Here is a 20158-nt window from a genome sequence, read left to right on the forward strand (position 1 = left end):
ACATGTCTTTATTAAATAGCACCCCCCCCCCCCCCCCCCCCCCCCCCTTGTGGAATTAAGTAAAAGTACTTAATTCCACAAGGTCAAACGCAGGTTCACGTGAGCCGTGGAGCGCCACCATCTGATTGGTCAATTGATTAATTGATCAAAAAGAAATTAGCTGCCATTTAATTTGATAATCTATTATGGTACATGTTTTTCTTCATTTCAGAGACAGAAATTGCTTTTTGACATTTTAGACTAATGGAGTAATAACTGGCCGATTGTTGATTATTGGCAGCCATAAAGACTTGCTGTTTGAAAGCAGGGTTCAGTCACTCTGTCCTTCACCACATTGCTTCCTGATGAAACTCAGTATATTTGTGAATCACATAGAGAACATACTTTTCTTGGCGCAGCCCAGAGGGGATTTCAGTGCATTTGAATGTTCTGCAGTGACAGCAGTGGTTTTGTTTGCAGTTCAACTCTTCTCTTCTTCTATCATTGTTAAACACGCCTGGTACAAGTGAAACTACTCGGAAAGTTAAAACGGCAAGTGATGGCAGGGAAAATGAGTAAAATGCCAAATCACAAAACACGGTAGAAAAATTCGCTTTCCTTCATATTTCCTTTTCTTGCGTGCAAAAAAAAAAAGGAAAAGTGTCTCTGCAAGTTGCAGTCAAACGGACTGTTTATCAGGTGATTGTCCTGAGATGAAGATGTCTCTCTCTCTCACACACACACACACACAAACTACTTTAAACAAATTCATAGAGAAAAATTATTACTGTTCACTACGGACGACTTAAATTGTGACTCTGGAACATTCTGTGGCTTCTACTGTCAAGATCCCAGAGCTGTGATTCCCTGATCGCACATCGGGAATCACGCGCCAAAGTGCAAAACCACAACAGTGAATGAGGGAGACGATAACTCGTCCAGAATCTTCATTGTTCAGAGGATGTCCGGCTGCTTCCCTGCTTCATCGTGGCCCCTCATCCCCCAGGCTGCCACTCTGTGCAGCCCCAGACTCTGGAGCTTCTCCACCAAGTTCAGACTGAAAACTCTCCTTTCTTCCTCACTGTCCAATGAGGAGCTTCCACCTTTGTCTTTTCCTGTTGTAGCTTTAGTGTGGTGACTGTAGTGCGGGTTGTGGTGGGGAAAAGGAGAGGCTGAGATGCCGCGCTCTTGCAGAAGCTGCAGGAGTCCCAGTGGTGAGGAGGCTGCATTCGTGGTGGTGGTGGCGGCGATCTGGCCCCCCAGGCCAACATGATGCTGCTGAGATGGCGATGAATTCCTTATGAGCTCACAGTTCCCAAAAGATGGCAGGCCGAAAGAGTGAAGGCTGGCAAAAGAACAAAAGAAAGGTGATTAAAAACAAACATAAAACCCAGTAGATAAGAAAGGACTTTCTTTGTTGTTTCTCAAACATGCAAACAAAATCAAAAAACATTTTTCTAGACTCGTAGTGAAAGGCTGATTTATTGCAGGGTGCTCAACATTTGATTAGTGTCATTTGACAAAATGTCCTTTCTCGTGTTTTACAGTCCACTGTGATTGGCTCGTGTCATAACGTCTCCGTGGCGATAGATGTTTCCCAACCACGTCTACTCTGGCCTGCAAACAGCATCTCTGTAAAGAGAAGCAGCTCACTGGATTAACTGATGGTGGACATTTACTGAACCATAATAGTCTGTTTTTATTGATTCATTGATTTTAATTGATTTTATTTCCTAGCACAATGTCTGAGAGTGAAAGGAATCAGTTCAGTTCATGACATTTGTGTGTTTAACGCCGTCTGTGCAAAGTGTGCCTCAAAAAAACGCAGTTTAACTTCTGACAAGCAACCCACAAAACTGCAGCCAGTCGTCGACTCGCCGTTAGAATATTTACTGCAAGCTGCGTTAAATGGTGTTAGTGAGGCAGCAGTGCCGAAAAGTTAGGCTCAATTAAACAATAGAGTTTAAAAAGCCAGGGAAACCTAGGGAGTAAAGACAAGTTAGCACAAATGCTTCACGGCTGTGTTAGAGGGAGGGCAAGGCGCCGTTTCAATGAGGCCACAGCAAACGATCCGAGCGATCGTGTGAACTTCTATTCAGCACGTTCCTCTGACATGAACTAGCATCTCACGTTGCCTCAAAGGCTCCCTCTAGAGTTGAAGAAGGAGCCGCAACAGATGTCTTCTGCAAATGCTGCCACAAAGAGGAGGTTAGAAGGGAGAAAATGTCCAGACTTTATGAATGAACATGATCATGAAAAACAGGATAAATGGAGAAAGAATTGTTGTATATTATATATGAAAAGGTTTAATGCTCAAATAAAGACAGCGGCACTCGATTTGGTAAATTGCTTGTTTACAGTATGTATGTTCTTACCTGGTGGAGAAGGAAGGGATGAGGAGGGAGGGTTGGTGAACTTGGCAGGTGGTAATGGTATGTGTGGGAGAGGTTTGAGGGAGGTTGGGCCCTGATGGTGAGGTCACGGAGGGAGAAAAGGAACGTTAAACTATGCAAGAAGGAAACTACACAGAAAACTGCCATTACGAAATTGTTGGGACGCAGATAATACAGAAATGAGGAGGACGCATGAAAATAAAAGAATGGTTCATGTGCAACAAAGCCATCTGAACAGAGCAGCCCCGTGTTCCCACTGTCCTCCCTACCTATGCCATGTGCTCCTGAGAGGTGGGACAGGTCGGGCTCATCCTCCTCCAGATCGTTCAGACTGTAGACGTGCTGGATGTCCACCTCCAGCTCCCTGAAGTCTTTAGTCAGGACGCCCGGACGTGGATGCAAGACGCCTCCCAGGTTTGGTTTGGCCAACTGCTGCCACTGATGAAGCGTCACCGAGCCTGATGGCAATCGCAAGGATTGTCGTCACACAATTCAGTTAGAGATTTTAACAGATGGGAAGGTTTGAAAATTAAAACTGAAATGTAAAAAACGGAGGAAAAGTTCAATATTCAAAATTATGAAATGGGAGATAACATAATAACATTTACAGAAATCCTCATCAAAAATGAAGCCCCACACCCAGGAGGAAAATTATGTCACCTTGTAACCACAGAAACAGAAAAAGAAATGATAGAAGAAAAATATTCAGGTCAAAATTGAAGTCTGTATAGTTTCATTCAAAAATATTGACCTTATTCAGTTTTAGGCTCCTATAAACGCTTTCTCTTCATCAAACGCAGCGTAGCTTTCAATCTGCGATATTTTATTAGCATCACAGACAAGACGATTGTTATTTGGATTTTCATATTCACACTCTTACGATCCACCCTGACCCGCATACTCTGGAATAAGCTCTGAGAAAATGGCAAGATACTTGAATAAGCAAAAATCTTAACCTTCCAGAGGTTTGACGATCTGCAGGCGGTCTGGCAGGTACGACCTGGACCCTCCTGAGGAGCCGCAGGAGTGTCTGGAGCTGCCGTTGGAGTAGTTGGTGCCCGTCGATGCTGCTGGGCTGGAGGCGAGGCTGTAGTTCGGCGTCAGGAAGCCACTGGAGCCCTCGGCCTCTTCGCGCTTCACAGCCAAGGCTTGGAGCTTCAGCTCGCGCTCCACGTCAAAGAAAGGTCGCTCAGAGGAGTGGTTCTGCTGGCGGGCAGACAAACTGCGCAGAGCGGCTTCTAGGTCCCGGCCTCCTGGTGTGCCGGGCTGGCCCAGACGCTTTGGTCCACTGTGGTGAATACAAGTGGGTCAAACTCGTGTTGTAAAAGTGTGTCTCATGCAAAGAAAGTCAACCTGATGTCCAGTCATGAAGTTCAAAATCCGATCTGGACTTTTCCATCTGATATTCAAACACACTGGGACAAACCTGGTGTCTCCCTTCTGAGCATTATCGGAGCTGGGCTTGTCCTCCAGGGTCATGCTGGCAGTGTCTGAACCGTAGTAGCTGGTCCGAGGGGTGCTGGCACAACTGGACCGAGCGGATGGCGGGCTGGAGCCCGGAAGCGCCGGGGAGTGGCACTGGGACCGCATCCTCACGGCCTTGTTCACCACCTTCACGGTTTCAAACACACGCCACTGGTGGTTCCTGCGGGGAGAAACGGGACTCCAGTGGCCGAGCTTTTACACACGCTCCTTCAAACCGTTACACACGACAATGATTTAAAATTTAACCCGCTTTAGTGTCAGATCGAGTGAATGTGCCTTGAAGAAAGGCGACGAGGTCAGATGAGGGACGTAGGTTTGGAATGAGAGAATGCGATGTTTCATTGTGAGGCCTATAATGCCTTTGAAACGTTAAGATTTACTGTATATGTGTTTTGTTCATGAAGTGTTTAAAGCGTTTTGGAGGTTTTGGCTGCGTACGACAGGAAACGTATGTTCTGTGAGAATAGACAAGTGGCAGCAGGTTGTTTGAATTAACGTCACAGGTTGGTCAGTTCAAAATGTAATCCTGCTATCAAACAGACAAACGCTGTCAAAAACATTACCTCCTTGGCGGAGGGATTCTGAAACTCACTTGTACTCTGCGGGGGCTGGGGTGTCCAGGCCTTTGCGGAAGGTGCCCTCTATTTCGGCTGCCAGGGAGTCCATGGGGAGAACAGAGTTCAGCGATCTGTACCGCTGCACGGTGCTGTTGGGTAGGCTCTTATTCCGCAAGTTCTTGATGTCCTTTCGGGCCTCGCGGAGCATGTCCTCACACTGGGAGTACTTGTCCTGCAGGTCCTTGAGCTGCAGACAGGGGGGGGGGCACATATCAAAAATGCCATTTACAAAGTTGGAGCCGGATCTCGACAAATAAATGATAAAGCACGTTTTGAAAGTTTTTTAAAACACACTGGCTCAAGGGTAAACATCAGTAGAAGTCTTTTCACAGTAAAGGAGATTGCCGGTATGGGAAATGTCCACAATGAAGGTCAGCACGTGAACATTACGCCGACATGGAAAGGAAAAAGCTGCGCAGATGCAAGAATGCGATTGTTTGTCTTGCCTCTGATTTAAGGTGGAGCCGGCTCTCGCGGGAGGCGCCAAGGTATTGATTCAGCTCCTCGTTCTCATGCGTGAGCTACAAGAACAGAGAGAAGAAATTCAGGACAGCTTTACTAAAGATGCGACACAACGGATTTGCAAGATACCCCGTCTGTAACAGTTGGGTTTCTCTCACCCCTTTGCAACGGGCCTGCAGGTCAACAATCTGAGCGAGCAGCGCGCTGATCTCCTCCTGCTGTCGGAGGGAGTCCTCCGCCTTCCTGGCCAGCTCCTCCGACAGGTCGACCACCTGCTTATTGACAGACGCTGAGACAAGCGAGCCCCATGAACACAATCTAACTTGATCGAATGTGTTGTTTTCAGAAAGGCAAACACGAACGTGACTTACAGAGTTCTTCCACGCAGACCTTCATCAGCTCCTGTTCTTGCTCCTCGTAGTTGGTCGTCTTCGCCGTGAGTTCACTGGCCTGCAGAAACAGAAGCCATGTTACTGTACGGTTGACAATTTGAAATTGAATAGGTACTCCCAAAAAACAGATAGAGGTTTTATTTTATGCTGACTGTGCAAACGATTCTTCTCTACATTCCACTCGGTGTGAGTACTCCACAGTTTACATGCCTCCAATCGCAGTCGGCGGTTCTCGTCCTCCAACCCATTCAGTTTCTGCTGCAGGAAGTCATAGTGGACCAAGCTGCTCAGAGAACTGCACGATTCATTTCTTTTAATTCTACAATGAAGGGGGAAAAAAAAATACACCTCACTTAGGTTTGTACTTGCAGAAAGCATCCGAGCAGAACTGGACAAACAACATTCATTTAAAAGCCGATTTACAAACTTTATATATAGAAAATAAATTTAAAAAACAACAATGGACAAAGACAATCATTAACGACTGACGGGAAAGGTCTTGGTCAACACTTAGAGGACTTAAGGAGATGCTCCTTCCTGCTCTGAGGATCAGAAACATCTTCCTGTCACCGAACAACCACAGCGACAGGCTGCGTTTAAGCGACTTTGTGAAATCATTTGTGTTAAGATGCAGCACTAGCACATATGAAGGATCTCTGTCCATGCGTAAACTCACTGCAGGTGCGATTCAGCGGTCTCGATCTCCTCGGTGCTGGCGTAGAACTGAAGGAGGTCGTCCCGCATCGAGAGCTCGTGACGAAGTTGAGCAATCTGAAAACACGCAGGAAGCTGTAATCAGCATCTACGACCTCGCACAGATGATGCATTTCAGCGTGGCTGCACCAGCGACCAGTGTCACTAAAAAATATATATATCTATACCTCTTCCTTTGCAATTTCAAGCTGTTCGTCTAACATTTCATTGCGTGCCGTCAGTTCATGGTTCCGCTTCAGGAGAGACTGACCAATCCGTGCCGCCAATTCCAGATCCCGTTCTTTCTGCAAAGCAATATAGCATTTATTTTACCGGGAAAAGCATGATGATATGGAACATTTGTGGTGTTTTTATCATTTTTCAAATCATAAACTTTGCAGGAAATTGCAGCTGCGCTTTTGTACCATGTCTGATTGGCTTTTGTTCCTAAACACAAAAACATATGGTACTGACATAAACAAGAGAAGAGCGACAGACAGCGTAATCCCCTTTAATCCCCTTTAATCCCCTTCATCTGCAGTGTGGCTCTCTCTTACCTCCTCCAGGAGGTGGGTGACTGCCTTGATGTCATGATACGTCTTGGTGACCTGGCCCACTCTGTCTGAGCACAGCACTGAGGGAGGGGGGAGAGAGGGACTTAATGAACGGAGACAGAGCTGGCGCACAGATAGCGTAGTGACGAGAATATAACGGCAGAATTATCTTCTATTTTTCAATAAACTACAGAACAAGTTTGACTATAACAGAAATGACTATAGATTTTGATTTTTAGTTAACTGTCTCTCATTTATCTTTCTGCTTTTTAATGTTTTAAAATGCATTGTTACTCATTTGTTACATATGGCTAATTTAAAAAAATAAATAAAAAGAGGAAATAGAAGCTGCCATGGTGAAGACACCCCTTTAAAAAAAATACCACCAACACACACTACTTGAATGCACATGATTTCCCCGGGGCGACTGCGCTCTAAGTTTCCACAGCCACAGCTAAGAGGTGGCGATCCGCTTAGCCTGATCCAGATAAGATGCCACTAAAGCCCTGGTTCTCCTGACCACCAATATAGCTCAACGGGAGAGACCGCCAGATCCTGAACTGTGCCGAGACGATCGGCCCAGCAGGACACGTACAGCATGGATGGGATAACAGCGGCTGGCTATTGATCTGCGATGTTGTTTACATGCTGGAGACTTCAGAGTTCAGGTTAAACGGGTGCGAGAGGTCAATAAGTCCGTTTCTCCCAGATGTGATTCGGTCTTTAACTGTAGCTGTCAATAACTGTAAATTTAAAATAAAATAAATAAATTTAAATAAAATGGTCTTTTCTTTACCTTTAAGTACAACCAAGAATTTCAATCGTGTGCTAAGTGTGGAAGTGATTTCTTTGATCTTTTGGAATAGAATTTTTAAAGTAGAATTTTTTTCAAATCTAATTTGTCTCCGTTTAACGGTGTGAAGAAATGACTTGTTTTTGTACTCCGTGTACTTTGCTAGAAAGCCCAGATGGAAAACACACAAACGGGAAGTTGTCGTAGAGCCAAGTGATAAAATTGAGGTTGTGATGCTTGGTCTGGGTTGAGTAGCTCTATCAGTGTTTAATCAGCCTAACCTTGCCCTAACCTGCCCATAAAATCCTGCCTGGTGAACTGCTAGCCGTTCAAAAGAACAGTTCATTGATGCGTCTAAGCCGGCTGGAGGTTTTAGGGCTTGGGTTGAGCTAAATACAAGCAGCTGAAACCTGTGCAGTCCTTTTACCATGATCAAGGCAGACAAAAAATAGGACTCATATTGATCGTGCATTGATCTCTATTGTTCTGAAGGCACAGATTAGACAAGGGAACATTTACCCAACAGATATTCCTATCGTCTGTCTGTCATGTTTACAGGTTTTACAAAAAATAACATATTGAAGAATTATGAGTGGGGGGGGGGGGGGTAATCCAACCAAAAAAGAACACAACTTCACAGAAAAAACACCGTGTTCCTTTACTCTAATGATGACAGAGGATAGAAACTACCGGTAATCCAGAGTTTGTCCGGGTTGTCCGGGGTGTACCCTGCCTCTCACCCATAGACTGCTGGGATAGGCTCCAGCACGACCCACGACATGGTTATGGATACAGCGTTTGAGAAAATGAATGAAGAAATGAGAAATTCCCTCCTGGCGCTAACAGCTGCATCGGTTTTTACTCTGAGGTCCGGGGTTCCCAACCTTTTGCCTCGCTCCCCTAGAAAACCTTTAATATGTTCTTGCACCCGTACACAAGTACTCAATGAACATGAAGAAAACAATTTATACTAAATTTCCCAGGTTTTTCCCTGCCCTAAACTGCTATGCCCTTACAAATAAACAACATGTTTAAATGATTTGACACTCAAATAAGGTAAAAGACCTTTTACCAATATATTTTTCATGCAAATCCATTTAAATACATTAATCGTTTACCCTTATATTAAATTCTAAGTCAACTGATGGGACGGGACTGGAAGTAGGGCAGGAGAACCATGAATGCAGCTGCAATCCACAAACCGCAGACCGAAGCCGAGACAATTCTGCGACACGAAACCGCAATTTGGTCAGAAGTACAGTATTTAATTCTCCGCTTCAAAAACAGAATTATAATTTAATTCCCTACAGAGTCAAACCACATAAGAATAAAGCAGAAAAAGAAAAAACACAGCTGAGCAATAAAGCATTACAGAATAATATCCCCCTGATTCTGTCTCTGACCTCCATGTAATAACAGCACAAAACAAAATTCCATTTCATAAGTCTGACAATTACAACTGCTGACGCGCACAAGGCTCGACTCTGCTGCTGCAGCATGAGGAGAACAACCTGAGTGACCTTCACCAGACCAGGAGGATAGATTTATACAATCCCACGCAGCACAGGGGAACTTCCTGCTTATTCAAGGAGCCTTATGTCAACAGACATAAGCCTCGTGTCGAATGGTGCTTTTCATTTTTGCGACTCACCTTGAGTGACATCTCTGCACCGTGCAGTGCAAGTAGAGCAATATAAACTATTAATGCCCTTAGAAAACCAACCAACACCCCCATAATACACAGACAGCAATATTTGTCTAGCAGAGAAGAATAACCAATCAGGGCTCTTCATACATAACATCTCATCTCTCCGGATCCCCCCCCCCCCCCCCCCCGAGCACTCTGCCGCATCTCACCTTGTGTCACCTCCTGGCAAAGACTTCCCTTATTATTATTATTATTATTATTATTATTGTTGTTATTGCTGTTGTGGCATTCCTTCTCCTTCACCAATGCTCCTTCCGCAAGGCTTTTCTCTTCCCCTTCTTCCTCAGATGTAGAGGAGCTCCACACCTCCATGTCGACCGAATAAAAGCTGCTCTCCGTCTCTCCTGCGTCCATCCGATAATTCCCTCCTTCCTCTGATGCTGCTATGTTTTCAGCGACACACTGGATGCGTGGCGTCGCTCTGCTGCAGTATAGGTGTGCGCACCTGTGCTTGTGCGTGCGCAAGAGAATCTGAGCTGCTTGGCGCTAATATATAATCCCGCTGACTGCAGTGCCATCTGCCGTCATGCCTGCCTTCATTCACCTGGCCAGTGGCCACGTTGTACTACAGGGGAGGAAGAGGAGGAGGAGGAGGAGGGGGGGCGACGGAGGAAGAAAATCTAAACCGTGACTAAATAAAAAGGCTGATCAGAAACACGTTGACTTTGTCGACACACAAAAAGATAGCAATGGTGTGATAACTGATGACTGATTCAGGATGGGACAGCTGATGCAGCGCACACAGGATGCTGCATTAAAAACACCCACCCCTGTGGAACTGATGGGCGTGGTACGTTCCATTCATACCCAATGCTGTTCTAGTTCTGCACACAGGGACAGCGCCATCCTGGTGCAGTCGCACCCACTTTAGCAAGGTCTGAAGGGCCATAGACTGAGTCTATTTATGATTTTAATTGATTTGCCTGGGACTACCAAAATAAATGCCCAAATGCATATATTTACAGCAATATGCATATTGATAAGCCACAAACTGAGCCGTCGATCATGAGAAGGATTGGAAAAAGTGTTCTGATAAATAACAGGACACATACAAAAGCAGCAGCAAATCGGAATTGGAACGCAGACAGAAGTGGAAGTCCTAAACTGGATTAAAGAACGCTAAAAACAAACCCCATATGCCACCGGACACAAAGAATCAGACATCAGATAAGCACAATCTGCCCAGACCAGGTTAGTCTGTCCTCCTGGTGACAACATGTTGCTTGGCTTCAGTTCAGCATCTTCTAGTAATGAGAGCAAATTCACACAATCTAAAGTAATCCTAGCAGCCTCGACGCTAAGTCCGAAAGCAGATCAGCGTTGGAGGGTGTCTAATGTTTTTAAATAAAATACAATTATAATGACTCTAATCCTTCTTTCAAGTTGACACCGATGTCATCATGATGTCAGAGCGGCGGTTCAGGATACGCCGTCTGCGGCCAAGTGACGGCGGCTTAATCGGCTTGGCGTCGTTTCAGATGTTCCACTTAAATGTGAGGGCGAGGGGGGGCAAAGCAAATATGAAAATAAAATAAATATTATCCCACTGATCAATCAAAGAGGACCAAGAAAAAAAGTGACAACGCTTTCAAGAAGTGATTCATTGATAAACTCATCCCCTCAAAATGATCTGCGTGTAACCGATGATGATCAGGAAGCCATTTTTGAATGGTTGAATGTGGAAATGTCAGGGCTACTCACAGAAGTACTTGAACGTCTCTTCTATCTGCTCGTGTGTGAGTCCTAGAACAACTTGTGGCGGCAGCAGCGGGGTGTGTAGCCAGTCGGCATTGTCGTATCCGAACACAGAGTCAGCTCGAAGGGTGTAGTTGGGCTGACCCTCCGACAGGAGGCTCACAATCTCCAGCTCTGGCAGGTCCGAGCAAAGATCTGAGCACACAGTTGTTTGTGCACGTGTGGATTGGAAGGATTGCATTTGTTGATGCACTGAAGTGTGAGGATGTGCCAGGTACGATAACACGGTGCCCTCTACTGGTCAATCGTCTAAACATTATTCTCCTACTGCTGGGTGCATTTCTATCTGACTTACCTGTTAAAGTCGACACGCTGTGGCGCGGTTGTTGTTCCAGGTCCCTAAAGTTCCCAGGTGAAGCCAGATGAAGGGCCTGCGGGGCCACATCCAGGGCCCCGAATACCTCCGCCTGCCCCTCATTGGGGGAGAAGGTTGACCTGGAGTCCAGGTGGGTCTGCGAGGAACAGGGGTGGGGAGAAAGGGGATCAGGAAGCGACAAAGAGGGAGGGGAGGCAGACTGTGACAGCTTGACAGAAGCGTGGAGATTTTGAGGGTGGAAATCAGAGCTGGCCGTCCCAGTGTGGGACTGAAGCCCCCTGCTGGCTCAGGGACACAACGCAGACTTCTGGGGCATCAGGCTTGGAGTGGCTGGGAGAGGAAAGACAAGAGAAAGGAAAACACCATGAGGGAAGAAAAGCAGGCACTAATGGAAGAGTTACAGAAATCTGTTCTAGGACACACCTAGATTACAACGCAGGATTTAGGCTTTCCTTTATAATCCAAGAGTTTCCAGAAATGTTTTAAATAAACAAGAAAAACAACATGAATGAATGAATAATAATAATGAAAAGTGGACTATCATGAATATGTGTTTAATTTACGGTCTGAAACAAAATGTAAAAAATCCAGATCTAATCTCTACAGTTTTTATTTCCAAATCTTTTACCAGTTGTGCGATTCTACTCTTCCCGACTACACTTGTGATAAAACAGACGTAATAAAATACGCCATATCAGCATTATATGTGAATAGCAACGCTAGTCACATACTTAATGTAAATTCCACATATACATTTATTTGTGTGTTTTCTTGTTTGTATATGTTTGTTTTCCTCGTGATAAAACATTTTTATGGAAAAGTGTTACCTCCAAGTAAGTATGAGGAGAATGAACAAACTTGAAAGCATTAATTACCAAAGATACCAGCTTCTAATATATATATATATATATATATATATCATCCCTCTAAGTCTCACCAGTATTATCTTTTGTCTGAATAAAGAGCCTTTGTCTACAAACAAAACAGGGCCTGTCCTCCGGTCTGTCTTTAGGAACACAAATATTGAGTTACGTACTAGAAGCCTCACAGATCAAGTTCAACTGCATAACTGCAACACTCAGTTTCATGCTTATAAATTATACAGAACAAGACTATGAAGAGTGTGCCTTATATCGCAGAGTAAAAATATAAATTTTTCAGAAAACTTCTACATATGTTTTACAGATTAGGAAGTTCCCCTGACAGAAGGTGGGTGAGACGATGACTGCTGACTTTAGGTGGACTGTTCCTTTAAATCTTAAGAAATGCATGGAAAATAAAACTTGTGCAAGTTTAAAAATAAGATATGCAAATAATGAGATTTTTTGTTTTTTCACTGCAGTGCCTTCATGGATCCAGATTATTTTGTGCTCCTGTGTTTTTGTAGTCAAAAGGGAAAGTGAAAAAAGGTGAATTCATACCTTACAGGAAAATCAATGTCCAAACAACATTAATTTGAACTGATTTAAAAGCTACAAGAGCATCAATAAGAGAAGTAGCAGTAACTAGAGCCATGTCTTAAAGCTCCCTGGAATGGAAATGAAGCCATTTAACTCCATCATGCACTGCATTACAGGCCGAAGCTAGAGAACAAGCGCAAAAGAGCTGCTCAACTGAAGCCATTTAATGATTAAATGTCATCAGAGAGTTTTATAGACTAGACTATGAGGCTCTGCATTACACAAATACTTTGATATACTTTGCTGAATAAACTGCTACCTAAATATATCATGATATATTGTGTGACGCTGCTACTGAATAACAAAAGCATTAACGAGTCAGGCTCACAAATATATGTCATCTCTGTGGGTAATATTAAAGTCTTAACTTCAGGCTGCAATAAATATCTGATATCGTTTCAAAGGGTAAGATGGCCCAGCCATGCATGTATAGAGCGGTTCAGGGACACGTGAACGTGCAAAGGTTCACAATCTGAGCACAATCATAAACAATCAACTCCCGATTCTGCAGCCTCTTTGCATAAACACATCAAACTGACTACGTTCATGGTTGCAGACCATAGATGCAAATAAAATGTAATCATGCTGTAGTCATGATAACTGGAGTCACAGCACAAATATGCAATAGAAGCATGTTCTATAGTACACTTTAAGAAAACACACAACTGTTGATAGTGACAGCCAGATTGATGAATTAGCTGAAATTTGGTCATTGCACATTTTCTTTGTGTATTATAATAAATAGACTGAAGTATAAATAGGACAAAAGATATATTTTAAATCAGTCCAACAGTCACAACCAGATAATGTTTTAAATTCCAACAGGCCCGTATACTGGCCCACATTAAACATGTAATTATTGGAATTCTGAGAGTCTCACAATCAAAAAATCCCTTTTTTTTATTTCCAATTTAAGAAATGGGCCCATAAATAATATGTATAACCTCCAATGCAGTGAAACTGACTCATAAATCAGTGACAGCTGCAATCCAGACTCGCCAATGCAGAATGAGGGGAACTGTTTGGTTAACCATTAACGGAAGGTTTCCATAGAAGGACAAGTTTATTCATTCTCAGATATCAATCATAAAAGGTGATTACGGTAACATGTGTGTAACGTTACTCAAAGATGCCTAAAGCCAATGCACTACTGGATTACCAGATATTTATTGAAATGATACGTTTCCTGACATCTGTTACACTATTGATAACATCTTGTGTCACGACACTGAACAGTAAAGCCTGCATTATGACCAAGGACAGGATATGATGCACGACACAAAACAAATATTTGCCAGATAGAATAGACCTGGGAGGGGACTGATGAAGATGAAGCAGTTGAGAGTAAATCCTTATGAATGGTAGAAAGTGCAGAGAGAGAGAGAGAGTTCAGCTAATCATTACTTCCTTACTAGTAATTAATTCGGGCTGTAAAGATATAATTTTGCTTCTTGACATTGACGCTAAAAAAATAGACAAAGGGAGGTAGAGCCCATGGGGGAAAAAACAAAAGGCGAGCGGTTGGGGGGGGTCATCATCCTGGAGAACTTTGCGCTTCAGGCAATACAGCAAATTCCCAAAAATCCCCACAAGCCCTTGGGCGTCTGCAGTCAGACAACATTGCATCCAACCTCAAAAGCATCTGAGTATGAGACAGGGAGGCAGCACTCGTCTAATAAGTGATCAGATTAAATGAATTTCAGACCCACATTCTGAGATTAGTGAATTAAATTACTTGTAATTATGTTTCAGAGAAGAATCCCCTGAAATGAAGAATTGCTGGCGTCTTCTTTACCTCAGAGCGAGCCGTTTATCTACAGAGGAGGTGGATCCTCGTCCAGGTGGCATGATGATGATGAATATATGTATTAGATAGAATGTTAGAGTACAAGTACAGTCAAACAGTAGCATGTATTACAGTACAAGTACAGTCAAACAGTAGCATGTATTACAGTACAAGTACAGTCAAACAGTAGCATGTATTACAGTACAAGTACAGTCAAACATCCTGTCTAAGAGGAGCATTTCAAAAAAGCCCTTGCGGTCTTGTTTCCGTTGAAAGTCCTTCGTACATAAATCATCGAAATTTAACCACACAAATAAAATAAAAATAAATTACTCCACAGATGCAAAATAACATAAATTCAAATTAAAAAGACACATTATACAATGTGTTCAATGTAGGTGGACAAAAAAAAAAAAAGGGGGGGTTGGGGGATTGATCCGGAGAGAGTCGTGATGACTATCTCCGTTTCTGCCCCCCTGAAAGGTGTATTTTTAGGGCCGTTTTGAATGAGCCCAAAGAGGTGCGTGTTTTGAGGGCGGGAGTCAAACAGTTCCACCCTTGGGTGGCCGTATTGTAAAAAGATGATGTCGCCATGTTTCTACAGCAGCCCAGAACCGACAAACAAGACTGACAGACAAACCAAAATCTGGCTCGATGAAGAATTTGTGTTATGTCCTCTTTCCATGGCTACGCTTTTTCCACATGCTCGGACCAGACCAGAGGTATTAAGTACCTTATAGTAAGGTAGGACTACTGTAAGTCATACGAGCTGGAGCCTTACGACAGCTCTAATGAGGTCCACAATGCTAATAACAGATCCCAGCTCCTTACGCCCGATGATTCATCTTTTCAGATGAATTCCTTGGTTAGTTTTATGTGTGCCGATCAACAACGCACACATGGCAGTGATGATTGCTACAACGTAGACTAAGAGGCGATAGGAAAATGAAATTGCCCCATGACATATGATCAGAGGTCAGGAGTACAAAGAAACCAAGCACAGAAAATCAGTTTGCTTTAAATACTTTAAAGTACCACAAAGTGGCAGAACATATTTAAGAAGCCATGTTGGCATGACAGATACCAGGTGAGGGATGTGGACAGTGACGGCTAAAGAACACAGACCACAACAGAGGCAACATGCTAAATGCTAATGCAAATAGCAACTAGCCCTAGAATAAACCCAAAGCCTCCAGCAGACTTACGGCGTTGCTGCTGTGGTCGCCTCAGCACACGATGGCTTGTCTCCTGGGCCGTCTCCTTCAGTGCGTGTCCATCAAATGAAATACTCTCGGCCGCTAGTGGTGCTTTACCGGCCGGCTTCTGTCCTGTCAGAAACAGGGAGAGAGAGAGAGAGAGAGAGAGGAAGCAACGGTGAGGCGGGGTGGAGGTGGAGCTGGAGGAGGAATAATAGAGGAGGAGGAGGGACGCTCGAAGAAGGTGCAGGTTCATCATGGTGAGTGCCTGGGAAATGTAGAGCAGACAGAAGCAACTCAAGATGTGTAGGGGGGGGGCAGCACTTATGTTATAGCAGCAGCTCAGGAGCTCCCCTCCTCCCAGTGGACACAGTCTGTTAAACTTTACAATGCTCTCATTACTTCTGTTAGAGTTTGGTCAAATTAAGTGTTGGCCTCGAGCTCGGCGTCTCCTACGACTCGCCGCCGGCGCCGAGCCGGTTTCCCGGTCGTGACTCGTCACTGATTAACAGATCAGCGATTAATCACCAGCTATCGCAGACTGAAAAGGTCGGGTCAGATTCGTTCCACTTTCCAAACCTTCCTGTTTTTTGTCCTCCTTGCTGTTGTGTGGACGTCACGTCGCTATTAAAATGGGGTTTGTGCAGCTGCTAGATGGAGAGTTTACACAACATCCTGCAGGAGAAATGAAAAATGCAGACAACAGCAGTGGTGTGTAAAGTAAACACTGGAGTTCAGCCCGCAGCTGACAGGAGACGGCACATTTAGCCAAAACTCAACTTGAAGCTGGCGGGAAAAATAAATCCAATGACTGTTTTGGTCATATAGCAACATGATCAAAAAGTAGAAACAATCATTTGTAGGTATTGATGAAATGTCATTGTCTTATTTTAAATATAAAAGAATGCTTAGTTAGAGAACGAGCGAATGCTTAAACTACTTTGAGAAGCGCCTGTCCTCTCATAATGCGCCGTCTATGGATGTTATTAATAAATAACTAGGGCTGTTTGATGGTTGGAACGAGACCAGAGGCCATATGACACCATTTCAGCTGCACTCTCCAGCAAAGATACCTTATTAACACAAACTGATAACACGACTCGGCATTTATCCGTCTCCAACCCCAGTCTTTCTTAATAATTTATTTTAATTAACATAAACTTTGCACAAGGAAAAGGCGACCTAAAAGCAAAATGAGATGAGGAAGATTATTGATTCCTTCCATCCGGTTGTTTTAAGTGAAGGCTACATCCACATCATGCTTTAGTTTGCCTGCTTTAAATCACACGCAGTGAAAAATGTGTGTGTGTGTGTGTGTGTGGGGGGGGGGGTACATTTCATTCCACAGTAGCTGCACTTTAATCAGGAGTTTAAACCTTCAGATGGATGCGGAAGCTGTTGTTGTTGTTGTTTTGGAGGGAATTCCTTCTTGTGCAGGAATCACAAAGAGGTCAAATGTGAGTCAGGGGGGGGGGGGGGTATGGGAAGAAGGAAGAAAATCAGAAATAATAACTGCTTCACTTCTGAGCTGAAACAGCAAATGTTCTTATTGTCATTGTTAGAGCTGTCCACCTTATCACACTTGCAAATTCCCCCCCCCACAGGAGAGCTGAATCCAACATTTAAAACGAGTTTTATCCCACAAACATCGCATTTAAATGTCCCACCCTGCAGGGAACCCCCCCTCGTCACGAAGTTTGCACCGCCCGCACCGGACCGGCAGGTCCACGATTAAACCGTCCGCGCAGTAAAACCGGGAGAACTTCACACTTACATGCGAGACTCTTTCGCGTCTGTTCAAGGTCAGAGTCGGAGTTGAAGTTTGCCTCAACAAAAACTCCGGTCTCAGCTGTCAAAACGCTCGTCCGCTCTGCACTCGATGCGGTCATCTTGAAAGCGAGGCATCGTGGGAAGTGTAGTTCTATCGCCGGTACCCCTGAGACAGCAGTCCCACATAGAAGTGAGCTGGGAGGGGGGATAACGTTTGATGCTATTGTGCAAAAATCGTTTGACTATAAATGTTTCATATTGTAGCTTGTTGCCATTTAATTAATTTATTATAATAATAATAATAATACATTTTATTTATATAGCGCTTTTCTAGATACTCATATCTACTTAGAGATGTGTTGCGCATGCGGTGGGTGGATGAGGTGAAGTGAAAATGAAACATGGATCTATAACTGCAACATGGTCACATGTCAAAGTGCTTCCAGACAGAAATCACGTCACACCCTGTTGGTATTTTTGGTTGCCCTATCTGGCACTGACGGAGCATGCAGAGTGTGTGGCAGGTGATAAACACGCTGCTGCATGAGGCTGGATCAAACACGCTGAGCTGTTTCAGCCTCGATAACGTGAGCTTTAAAATGTGCACAGGAATAGCATGCATGTTCAAACGCACACATTTGATGATATGTCCGTAAGAAATACTTCTAGTTCTCGTGTCGCATGGCGAGTGTTGCCAGGTTGTGTTGGTTCCGTCTACCTCTAGTGGTAGAATTCTGAATAAACGTAAACATTATCATCTTCATCCGTTTCAAATCTTTTTGTTCAATTATGCTTTAAAAAAAGATTACCTTTGAATTAAAACACCCCTTTGCAATCACGCAGACTGATTTGTCTTAAGTTGGGAGGAGGGGTTTCTTTTTTTACGTGCCACTGGATTAAATGTGACAGAACAAGCAAGTACGTCGGCATATCAGAGATCCAAACCACCGAACCAAACAAAACGACGTAAAGTGTTCTTTGGGAAGCAGTAATGTCAGCCATAGAAGCAGCATTGGATTTTAAATGGGGTGTCCGCTGCTGCTTCTAAGGTCAAAAACAGAGTGTCAGTCTCATCTCCTCGGTGGGTTTGGAAAATCTCGCAGCTCTTTGACTGTATCCGAGCAAATTAAAAACAAGATTTGTTTCTTTTACTATTATTCTTGCCTCACATGAATATAAATGAAGTACATATACAGTCAATAGAACATGTCCTGATACTGGATGCTAATGGCACAGGTGGTACGTGACAGCTGTACTGTCCAGTGTTCCAAATCATTCCTCCCTGGATGGCCAGTGTGCGTTCCAGTTCAGTATGAATAATTTAACCGTGGTCTGCTCTAGGCCCCTTCCTCTTTTCAAAGGACAATGGGACTATTTCCTGTGTGGTGTGAGGCAGAAGGGGAAATGATAAAGGCCAGTATTATAAAGCAGGGTCATCATACGAGCAGGCCCAGCATTTGGGGCAAATTACAAATGTGGTGGAACCGGGAGATTTAAGGTCTATTTGCTGAAAGATTACAGGTCAAGACTGGAGCCAAGTCTGCCAGATAGTACTGCAGATAGTACTGCAGTATTGACCTCTGTCTAAAGGACGTCCAGAAAAATGTATATTATGTCCCGTATGATTAAGATTTAAAAAAATCCTGTTCACAAAGACAAATGTGTAAATAAGCAGCACATAAAACTTTATCTTGCTTTGAGAAGGAAATGCCTCTACATAAAAATGTTAGCTGTAAATTTAAAATTAAATGTAAAGTGCTGAAAACAAAAAAAAAGATCACTCACAGACAGACAGGCAGACAGAGTCGGCATGAAGACAAACATGAATCCCACTTTTTAAATTCCTGTCTGGTTGTTAAAATAAAGAGGCTGCTGTGTAAAATAACAATAGCACCATTCATGTCAGTGCTCCCTCTGTGTCCTCCATCCGTTGGCATCAGAGAGAGCAAAGCCAAGTTAAAAATAGATAGATAGATAGATAGATAGATAGATAGATAGAAGCACCAAGCCCCTCAAAGTAACGCGGGTTAAAAGAAGCAGCCTGAACAATATTTAATGGCCTCTATTTCACCGGTGGTCTCTCTAGAATGCCTTGTCCTCCTCTGACCCTGTCACTTTCATTCAAGGAGACACACATGATGACTTTCACAAAGGACACAGAGGACAGCCTGACAATATGCCCCAAGGCGGGGCAGTTTGTGCAGCCTGACCTCTGAGTGTGTTGCACAGGCAACTAGTCAAGTTTCTACTGGTGTGCGATAAACATCACCGGCGTGTAATGACGGTTTCAATTCACTGAAATAAGTCAAATAAATAGTTATAAGAACGGAGTGAGCCTTGTCTCGTTCCCTTTGTCTTACCAACACTGTAGAATATTATTTATTTATTTTTATACAACAAATAAAGTCACGAAGGCCAATTTGTATTTATTTATTTTTAACACATCCCACCAATACACTGTGAACAGTGTGAGCGACCCCCCCCCCCGCAGCGCGTCGTTTCCCGGCTGCAGCGAGTGACTCATTCGGGTCGTCTCGTCTGGTTTCGTGTGTCGTAATCAAGGTGCGGCCCGAGTCCGCCACGCAGGTGCGTGTTTGTTCGGCTTCGTTTTCCCTCTCAAATTAGAAAGTGTTTGAACAAAAGCTTCCAGCTTTTCGTTTCACTCGATAAATAAAAGTGTTTTCACCTCTGACATTATCGCTGAGACACGTTTAAAGTAACTTTACTGTTGATCTCAGGCTCAGTTCGGCAGCAAACAGGTAGTTCGGGCTGGTGTGGGCGGAGTCTCGTCCGGGGCAG

The 20158-nt window shown here is 43.9% G+C and overlaps 1 protein-coding gene across 1 annotated transcript; it reads right to left on the reverse strand.

Annotated features, from left to right (window-relative positions):
- Positions 1 to 933: 933 nt before the first annotated feature.
- On the reverse strand, positions 934 to 11840 carry hap1 (huntingtin associated protein 1). Its single transcript, XM_068750965.1, is given in 18 exon segments — positions 934 to 1324; positions 2355 to 2484; positions 2642 to 2830; positions 3329 to 3660; positions 3799 to 4017; positions 4450 to 4661; positions 4921 to 4995; positions 5095 to 5225; positions 5308 to 5386; positions 5539 to 5647; positions 6005 to 6099; positions 6210 to 6326; positions 6579 to 6655; positions 9226 to 9456; positions 10778 to 10966; positions 11127 to 11283; positions 11417 to 11477; positions 11836 to 11840. Coding segments are annotated over 18 exon segments (2799 nt in total).
- Positions 11841 to 20158: the final 8318 nt, after the last annotated feature.

Source organism: Brachionichthys hirsutus, chromosome 17 (genome assembly GCF_040956055.1).
Source record: "Brachionichthys hirsutus isolate HB-005 chromosome 17, CSIRO-AGI_Bhir_v1, whole genome shotgun sequence".
NCBI lineage: Eukaryota > Metazoa > Chordata > Actinopteri > Lophiiformes > Brachionichthyidae > Brachionichthys > Brachionichthys hirsutus.